Source organism: Bubalus kerabau, chromosome X (genome assembly GCF_029407905.1).
Source record: "Bubalus kerabau isolate K-KA32 ecotype Philippines breed swamp buffalo chromosome X, PCC_UOA_SB_1v2, whole genome shotgun sequence".
NCBI classification, from domain to species: domain Eukaryota; kingdom Metazoa; phylum Chordata; class Mammalia; order Artiodactyla; family Bovidae; genus Bubalus; species Bubalus kerabau.
Genome location: NC_073647.1, coordinates 135,361,665 through 135,372,204, shown reverse-complemented (window position 1 = coordinate 135,372,204; position 10,540 = coordinate 135,361,665). Strand labels below are relative to the sequence as shown.

The window sequence follows — 10,540 nt, the reverse complement described above, 5'->3', positions numbered from 1 at the left end:
TTCCCCTTTTTATATTTGTATTAACTTTATTTTTTTTCTTTCCAACTTCACTTTTTTTTATTTTTATTTTTTTAAATTTTATTTTATTTTTAAACTTTACATAATTGTATTAGTTTTGCTAAATATCAAAATGAAAAAGAGAGAGAGAGGAAAAAAAAAAAAAAACAAAAAACAGAAAACACACCCAACAACAAAAAGAATGTTTGGATGCCGGAGAAAGGATGGTCATCCAGCCCATCTTTCACAGGGTTGTGGAGAGGGCAGGAGGATCGCTTTGGGGCGCACAGCTTCTCCTCCTCTGGAGGAGGCATTTGTATGTCTGTACACAGCATATTGGGATCAGGAATTTCCAGCACAGAATTCGGTGCTCCTGTGGACACATCACATGCACCCATTGGCCCCTTTCAAATACTACGTTATAATATTACAAAAGGCAAGCTCTCTGGACCAGAAGGACACAGGGAGGAGCTCATTAATTTTATGTGATTTCCATGATGACTGTACTCCTATAAAAGGGAAAAAAGAAGAGAAAAACAAACAAACAAACAAAAACACATCCTTGTTTACAGATTAACTAGAAAGAAGCCCCGCTCAGCTGTTTGCAGAAGAGAGGACCATAGAAAGCGTTGGAATCAGAAGCTCCGAAACAGAGAGTTTTTCTTTGCTTTGTGGTTCCTTTAAAGACACTCACACCTGCTTGGTAAGAGATGGCCACGCTTCACGAAGTGACAAGTCAAAGGCGAGACGCACGCGGAGAGGACATTTGAGTCTGAGATGAAGCATGTATGTAATATTTATATGATGAAATTTTATGTTTTTATGTCAGCATGAAACAAAGACAGTTTGAAGGGAAGTAGGACACCACCGTACTGTTACACTACGTAGGCTGTAGCACCATTTTGTATGTTGTGTAAAACAAGAAGCATTGAACAAAGCAAAAAGGTGATGTATGTATATGAGAAAAATTAATTGTATGATATCATTCCAGTACATTCTGTTGTACATTTTAGTCTTCTTTTCTCTTCATTGTTGATAAGAGGATGTGAACTGTACCGTTTCCAGCCAGTTATCCATATTAGAAAAGAAATAAAAAAGAGAGTCCTAGAAGAAAACAGGAAAGAACATTTGTAGATTGCAGTTTAAAAAAAAAACAAAAAACTAGCCTAGCTGGCCTTATTTGTGAAGCATAATTGCTTTTAGCATATGGAAGTATTTTTTTCACATTTTTTTTGTATAAAATTTGTATTAAACTTAAATATCTTTTTAGATGATGGTGTTTCTTTGTGATTGAGCCAGTCGTGGTATGCTGTTCCCCCCACCCCTTAATTTTTTCAGATTCTTCACCTTTTTTTAATTAAACTGTTTTGGAAAAATGAAAAAAAATGTAAATATTCTGTCAACTTTTATCAAAAGGAATGATATTATTTATACATGTATAAAATGAACAGTTAATACATGTTACTAATCCCAAATTGGGATCATATTTTGCTAGTCTGATCATAAAAGCAAAAGGAATTTTTATGTAAGTCTGAATAGTGTGGGTAGAGGTTTTTTTGTAAAAGTAAAGGTAGTTTTGGGGTCATTTAAAATATATTCAGTATATCGTCCTTTTTAAGAAATTAGTTTTTTTTAATGTCATGAATATTTTCTATAATTTATCATGAATAGGATAATGATCTAGACAAGGCAAAGGGGGAGCTAATCCTACCCCCATGTCATATGAGGGGTTGACTACCATAAGTACTAATTGTCTTTTCATTATATACCCATGGGGAAGACACTTTAGATTCTTTAAGTTTAGGGGTTCTGTGGGGTCCCCAATCAATAAGTCTTTTGTAACATTTAATAATAAGTGACCTTCTGATCCTTTATATAATTTTCATCTTAACCAGTTTTTAATACCATGGCTAATTTCAGCAACACAATCAGGAAGGTCAGGTGGATTCATCATGTTGGAAGTTTTTTCTTTTTTTAAAAAAGTAAGGGCAGTTAACAGAAAGAGGAAAGTCTTATCTTCATTTGACTTTTTGAACAACTGACAGCCACTTTTTATATCTTGTTTTAAGACATATACTTTTAAAACCAATACAAATAGGAATGGCATCAGAGCCAATAGTATAATTTATCAACTACTTTTTTTTTTTAGTCTATTTTAATGTCTTAATTTTTTACATTGGTGACATCTCATATCTGTCTTTTTATTAGCCTTAGACAGTGTTTGAGCCAGAAGTTGTATTTTATATGGTTCTGACCCAATATCTTAGCAAACTTTAAGATAGTCTTTTAGAGGGGCACCCTGAGTTTTGAGAGGCTGAATCACCTTTTTACATTTTGAGTTAGCATTGTCATAAGCAAGAACTAGACTGTTTCATTTAAATTTTCATGTAGCCTGGCAATAAAATCTACATAAGGTTTTCCATTTGATTGTTTAATTTGAGTAAATGAAATTCTCAGGCTTTTAAACATATTATCTTCACTTGAGTGAGTAATTGATCATCAAATTGTAACTGAGCTTGAATGTCAAAATGTGCCCCACTACCCATTAATTGATCAAGTGGTATATCAACTGGCCGGTTGGCTGTCGCATTTTTGTGAGCTTGTTGATTTGTTTTATCTTGCCACCAGGTCCTAAATTATAAAAATTTTGAGGTGGATAGGCATGTTCTGGCTATCATTTCCCAATGATAAGGAATTAACCGTTCAGCTTGTGAAAGTCTCTGAATTAGTCTCATGGTATAAGGAGAATTAGTTCCGTATTGGGTACATGTCTATTTTATCTCCTTTATGGTTTTAAATGGTATGGCATTATAATCACAATGTAGTCCTCCTTGTGGAATTGAGGATCTGGTGGGATTTGAGTTACAGCCACAGGGAGAACTAAAGCGTCTTTGTCCCCCTGCAGTTGTGCCATATGAACTCCCTTTTGTAAAGGCGTCATTTTATTAGGCACAGTTATCTGTGGTTTAAAAGCAAATCCATCATCCCAAGGGGTTTCAGGATTGAAAGGAGGGGGCTCGACCAAAGGTGCAGTTGGTTGAGAGAGAAAGATCTGTTCTTGACTTCTATCATTCTTTTGGCTCTTATTTTTCATTTTTATTGATTTTTTTTCTCATCACCTATGTTATCATATAAATTCATTTTCTCCATTTGTTTTTGTATTTGCTCTACAGAATCTCCTGAATCCAAGGTTTTGGATTATAGCGGTCCTAAAGCTGTGTTAATAAGATTTCCTACTGACCATATAGACAAAGGAATCTTTTCGCCGAGTTGGTAGGCATGGCACAGGCAACGCATAACTTTTTGCCATTTTTCATGTCTCAAAGTCCCTTTATCTGGAGCTAGCCAGTAGCAATATTTTTCAATGGCAGAAAACAATTTTTTAAAAGAGGAGTGAGAAATCTCAACCCCCGAACTTTTTAACAAAGTTTTTAACACTTGCATATAGTCACTATGTTTATAAGGATTTTGTCCCATTGTTACCCTGATTGACAAATCTGCAGGGGTGTACTTACCAAGTACTTTTCTCATCCGCAGAGCTGGCCGGATTTCTCTGCGTTCTCTGCCACTAGGAGCTAGCCTCGGAGGCTGGATTCACTTTTGGGTCCCTGTTCCAGAGCCACTTGTTGAAACCAGATAGACAAGCAGGGTTTCCGAAAGCCCCATAGGGCGAGAGAATGAGAAACGAGACGCAAGAATTCAGAGAAAAGCGAGGATCAGCGGACCAACATCGCTCCAAGGTGAAGGTGCTGAAACTGAATCCAAGTCAGCTTTATTATACTTTCAGCCGTGAATGAAAAAATATGCAGGGAGTTAAACTATAACTCATGTGGCTTTCAGGGGCAAAGAACAAAATGATCATTAACCATTAATTAGCAAACAGTAATCAATAACAAATCAGTAACTAAGACTAATATTTTTATCTATAGATTTTCCACCAGATACGTAAAACATGTGACTCTGAGACGCCAGTTGAGAAACAGTCTGGGGTTGGTTTTCGACCCCAGGATCATATCTTGTTTTCAAGATTATGAACTGTTCCCTCTGAACTTGTTCCAAGAGTCTCATGCCTTATAGCATCCAGTTTATCAATAATTATAAATTTCTTTTGTGGCCCTTGCCAGGGCCTGCTTTTCTTTTATTCTTCCTGTCTCCTACAGTGTTGGGACTACCTGACAGGTCTGCCAGTTGTAAAGACTTTCTTTCCAGGGGTTCCATTTGTGCTCTTGAAATTATACTTCCTGGGTGGGAACCAGGCACTAACATGCCCCTCTCCTGCATCTTCGGGTGGTAAGCTTTCAGCATCCTGGATCCTCCAACAGTCAAAGAGGCAAGCACATCCATAAAAGGCCCCCAGCTTTGCCTGTTATCTCAACTGCTTTAGGGCAAGGACATCTGGGTTCTTATCTAGGGACCCATTCTAGTTACCGCAGTGCTTCCTGGGATGGGACAAAGGGGGACAGGGTCAGTGACTTGCCACAAATCTTCAGTGTCCTCCCACCTTCCCTCCTTTTCTAATTTAAGTCCCACCCTTCATTACTGACATCTCCCACTCCTTTGTTAACACTTCAGACATCATTCCACTAGAGTGTCTTCATTGCTTATTTCAGTTGTGTCTTAGTAAGGCAGGATACATATACATAGACTTGTCTGCTAACCAGAAATGAACTCATTAGATTTTAATGCATCATAGAATATAGATCATTAATTTATGGGCATAACTTCTTTTTTTTTTACTTAAAAATTTTTTTTTTCTTTTTTAATTTTATTTTTAAACTTTACATAATTGTATTAGTTTTGTGATGTAACTACTTATACCTGGCTTCATACTCCCCCTTCTTAGAAATGATTATACTGCTCCTGATGATGATAACGAGTTTTGAAAGTTATTTATTGAGTACTAAATATTTTCTGGGTAATTTATGTATAGTTTCTAATTTTTAAGGCAAATTGGAGAGATTGTGGTTGAAAGAAAAAACAAGTAAATTGTCTAAGGTCCCAGAACTAGTAAGCATCAGAATCTGCATTGTCATCAAGGGCTGTCTAAATATAAAGCTTTTGCTTTATCTGTTATATCACCCCACTTTGTTGGTGAGTTTAGAAAGTCACTAAGCCATAAAAATGACTGGAAGTCATATATCTAAAGTCAAAACCTTGACAAATTCAGGGCACCTCTTCAAAAATGCTCACCTGAATTTCATTTTAAGTACAAGGCCATTCCACACTGTTTCTTCTTTTTATAAACAATCTACTTAAGGGGCCTATTAAAATTACTTCTAAAAAACTTAAAGATGAAAGTAAACATTTTTGACATGGTATCCTCTCACACAAACTATCTATAGAGACTGAACATTTTGGTCAATTTTTCACTCAGTGTGCAGACAGTAAGGATTGCTCTTCTGTGTTTTGTTGCCCTCTTAAATGTTCCCTTAATAGTAGGTTTTGCCATCTGATGGGCAATTCGCCTTTGCACCATTTTTCTTGTCATGTTGTTTCCCTAACATTAAGTTGCTGAGACTAGAAAAGGGCTCACAGAGGTTACACAGAGAGAATGCCTGTCTTTTTTTCTTTTCTTCTTTTCCCCTTGTTTTTATTTTTACTTTTTATTAACCTCCCATTATGGCCAGCTGAAGGGAAGAGAATAAGCAGAGAAAGCAGCAAAGAATTGTTATTCTCTGTCTGGTTGTAAATATCTGTTCTGCTAAGGAAATGGAACTTCTCCCACCAAAACAGAGTTAAGGATATTTTTTCAAACAAAAGCTTATGCATGCATGCAAATGTGTGTACTATGGAGAACATTCCCATGACAGTCTAGTGGGAAGGAAAACACGAAATGCTCTTCAAACAAACTTCCTTTTTTGACATGCACTCACAATCTGAATCATCCCATTACAACATTTAAATAGCTTGGCTTGAGAGATGTGAAAATGAAGTTTCCCTATTGTGTCACATCCTTAGTCATGTCAGATTATATCTTCTGATGTCATGTCCATACTTCAGCAGCTTTTATATATGATGATTAAATCAGTATTTGTTATTTTAAGAATACCCTCTTTTTGTAACTAACAACAATCTCTCAGTTTTGAATAAGATGCATCCCCTGTTGGCACTTTAAAATGGTCTCTTTTATTTTTGGAATTACAGGGTCACTTTTTAATTACTGAATTGTATAGTTCAGCATAAATATCAGCAAATGGTATAAAACAAGTACAGTGGTACTTTTAATACAAGATAAATATCTGTCTTCTGGAAAACTATACTTCATATCTACAAAGACAGATCATCTTGTACAAACAATGGTCATAATAAAAATTAACTCTAAAATCTTCAAATAGGAGAAATGGCTTCAAGCAATTCCAGGGAAATTGGACCCAGTTTACACCCCACTCTAAAACAAAACAAAACAAAAAACCTCTTTGTTACATCTTACTGTTAGAAATTCACTTGCAATCACTTCTTTAATAAAGCACCTTTCATGTTACACCCATTCATTTACAGAAAAAACTTAAAGTATTTGGTGTGTAATCTAACACTTAAGTAACTTTTTCTTAAAAAACTGTGCAAAATGGTTTCTAGATATTAAGTGCCACATCATTCAGCACTATTTTTTGGTATGTTAGTCTTTGTAAGTTACACTTTAAAAGTTACCAGTGGTTGGGAGTCTGCCTTGCAATGCACAGACACCAGTTTGATCCCTCATCCAGGAAGATTCCACATACCTCAGAGCAGCTAAGCCCGTGAGCCACAACTACAGAGCCTGCAGGCCCCAGAGCCCGTGCTCTGTAACAAGAGGCCACCGCAGTGAGAAGCCTGTGCACTGCAGCCTCTGCTTACTTCAACAAAAGAAAGCAAGTGCAGTGACAACGACCCAGAGCAGTCAACAAATATAAATAAATACTCTTTTTAAAAAAGTTACTTACTGCTCTGAAGACAGACACAAGTTTATTCATGAATCAGGAAATGACCTCCAAGTATCTTTCACAATTTAGGCAGCTGAAAGCATTTGTTTTTTCTAACCAATCCCAAGGTCTTTTAGAATACTACTGGACCAATTCTTTGCATCCCATCTAACCAGACAAAAAATTATAGTAACAACTGAACATTTTGAATCCATCTTCCTTTATTTTCATGAAAATACACACCAAAAGCCACTTCCTTCCAGTTACTCATAAGACTAAATTTTTGTCAAATCTTCACAGAAAAGTGAATAGCTTTACTTTTTATTACAGTTGACTCTATTTTCCACATAAACATACACTTTTATTTCAAGGAAGGAACTGAAAAAAGAAAACCATAGCCAGAACTATTGGGCAAATGATGTTACAAGCTTTGCAACTGCACTGTTATTAGCTATGTCTGGTATACACTTTTGAAACAGAACTACATTAATATTAGATTATCAACCCTGAAATCCTTTTTTTTTACAAAACTAAAATCTGTTAGATGATAATAACAATGAACATCTTTGCTATTTATTAAATACATGTGTTTAAATATGGAAGCTTTGGATTCAGACTCTTCAGCTAATGTTACACAATTTTACCAGAATTTAGTAATGTCATGGGTTTTCCATAAAGACTTTATGGGCTAAGATGTGGTCTTTTGCTGGGAGGTGTTTCATCTTCCTCTTCTTCTTCATCATCTGAATAATCCACTAAGCAAATCACTCTTGTGGGGTTTGGGTTACTTGTTTCATCAGCAGCATCAGCAGAATGAGATGAAGTACATTTAAAGTCGCCAAAAGATGTTTTGGAGGGAAGATCTACCTTGTCTTCATTTTCTTTTGTTTTTTCAATCTCAAAATCACTTTCCGGTGGTGACTTAACTGCTTCTTTCTTTATATTTTCATCAATACTCCTTTCCTCCTCAATCTCAAAATCGCTTTCCGGTGGTGACTTAACTGCTTCTTTCTTTATATTTTCATCAATACTCCTTTCCTCCTCCTCCTCCAAGACCCTGGAACCTCTGCAAAATACTTTACTATACAGTACAGAACATAAATTCTTCGTTAATTGATTTGTCAGCTCTTTCTCTTGCTCATATTTCACCTTCAATCCTTTGAATGTCTGAACATATTCAATTGACTTAAGCTTTGCATAAAACTTTTCAACTATATGGGCAACAAGAGATTTGATATTTTCCATTCTTATGTAGTCAAACAGCTCAACAATAGCTGAATTCAACATGTTGTACCGAGTTCCATTCTCTAGAAGAGCATTTACAACTGGCTCAAAAAAATTTCCCTTGATGATGTAACAATTTAAAAGTTCATCTCTAAGGCCAACTATCCTTCTCATAAAACGAATAGCACACAAGATTAGAAAAGTGTGCTTGGAATTTATCACGATCACGACTTTTCTTAGCAAGTCTTTGTTCAAAATACATTTTTTCATGTAATATGTATGATGTTGCACACAAAATGAAAGCAGATCTAAAATTAAGGCAAGCAGCTGTGCTGTGCGGTAATTATTGAGACAGTTTTTGTTGTTTTCGTCAGATCCAACTATATTATCCTTGTCACGTATATATGCTTTAGTAGTTGACAAAAGTGGTGCAATGAAGTTATTCATAGAATGTTTACAAAAGAAACGTAGAAATTCACTTCTTTCACAGTGACTAGATGCTGTCACCATGTTGTTTGGATCAAGCAGGGCACGAAGAACTCCCATTAAATGACCAGCACTTCCTAGCTCAGGGTCAGGATCACAGAATATTTGTTCAATTACTAAATTAATGAAAAGGATGCCTTCACTTTCCCGGTCTTCTATTATAAATTCTCGAATCCTGGATGGACTATACTCTACTAGATAAGTAAATATATCAGTAGCAGCTGACTTTATTTGCAAGTCATTTATACCCATTGAAATTTTAAGAGCAGGAAGAATTCCCAGTTGTGTCAGTGTTTTGAATAGTGCATTCCTGTTTGCAGAGTGTAATGTCTGAGAAAATGCACAGAATTCCTTGAAAAAAAATAACAGCTCACGCCGTGTATCATCATCTGTGGTCGTATCCCTTAACTGTGCAAAAACGGTAGACAAAAACTCATCATTTTCCTGCAGCATATTGACTATATCACTCTTGTTTAATAAAATAAAATCTGTAAGAGTAGAAAGAAAATTCTCTTCAAATATAGATGGGATAGGAAAAAGGATGTCCTGAATGTACTGTACCCTGTATGTCTGATGTATTTTTTGCAGAAGTGCCTGGTCTATTATTGGTATAACTTCCTTGAATTTCACTTTTTGGGTTAAGAATTCTCTATGCCTTTTTGGCTGAGCCAAGGCAGGGTCATATTCAAGGCATCCTACCACATCCATGATATACTTATCAGAAAAGAGGATCTCAAGCAGAGATGCCTGGTTGAGAAATAACATCCCTTTAACAATGTCATGCAGATTCTGTAAGCCTTCAGTATCCTCTAGGTCCTCACACATGTGGAACAACTGCAGTAATTTTTGAATAAAGTCCTCATTTCCCATTAACAGAGCCAACCTTTCCTTATGCGGAGGTGAGGTGAGAACTGAGGCAACTAAGTGAGCAATCTGGTCAAGCTTACCGAGTTCACAGTTAGGCAGTTCAAGCACGTCATCTGTCATGTCATCCAATGTCTCGTCTTCGGATTCAACTAAGGGGTCTTGTGTGATATCAGTAGATGGGTCTTTACCTTGAACCTGGCAGATGGCTTTCCATATCTCGTGACAACTTGCTGCGTCCGGGAAACTCATTGCCATACCGTGGTTCTCAGATTCAGACCAAACAATTAATGTCCCTTGTCGTCTCTGATAGGGCGTGTCTGGATCTATCTTTGACTCTAAGATCTGTATGCCGTCAGGTTCAGATCGAACTAGCAGACAGATGCCCTGATGGCGTTCCACAGCAGAGACATGTCCCTTGCCTAGAGTTTCCCATTGTTGGTCATCATTCAGGAAGTAGACTTTCACTATCTTCTGCTCGTCCGCCATGGCGACCTCCTCTCTTCACCCTGGCCCCGGTCTCAGCAGGTGATTGTGTCTCGAGAGAGCTCAGGGTTAACGGCAGCTGGCATTGGGGCCCCAACAACGGTGGCCGCTGAGGTAGCTAGCTGGTTGGAAAAATGGCGAGAAAACATGGCGGATTAAGTTGAGGCCACAGGAATTCTGGTGGCCCCTCAAATCAATAAGGCTTCCCCATAGTTTCACTACTCACTACCATCCCTTGCTCCCCTCCTTCCACTCTGCCCCTGCCCCCATAACGCTTTCTTAACGTGAAATAAAGTGAGCCTCTGAGCCTGCTCGTGGCCATCTATGACAGCCTTGATAATTATGACTCCTCCAGGATTCTACTCCAAAGGAATGTTCTATTCTTGTTAATGCCACCAAGCCTACCTATGGAGGATTAGGAAGGCGAGAAAAGGGCACTATTCTTTCCATAAAAGGTTCTGTCCTCCATTAACATTTTCACTCATCATGTGTGTGGGGACAAAAAAAAGCTTAATCACTTATATCCCAACCAAGTCAATATCTAACACTCAGTGTCAAGAAAACACACGTTTCCCCCCCCCCCA

The 10,540-nt window shown here is 37.2% G+C and overlaps 1 protein-coding gene across 4 annotated transcripts in view; it reads right to left on the bottom strand.

Moving 5' to 3' along the window:
* Positions 1–7,113: 7,113 nt before the first annotated feature.
* Positions 7,114–10,540, bottom strand: part of LOC129639244 (serine/threonine-protein phosphatase 4 regulatory subunit 3-B-like) — a 268,516-nt gene continuing 265,089 nt past the window's right edge. For all 4 annotated transcript variants that reach the window (XM_055564287.1, XM_055564288.1, XM_055564289.1 and 1 more), the window contains one exon: positions 7,114–10,078. In XM_055564287.1, the coding sequence (XP_055420262.1) occupies positions 7,578–9,959 (2,382 nt within the window). In that variant the 5' untranslated portion in view covers positions 9,960–10,078 and the 3' untranslated portion in view covers positions 7,114–7,577. The remainder of the gene's footprint in view (positions 10,079–10,540) is intronic.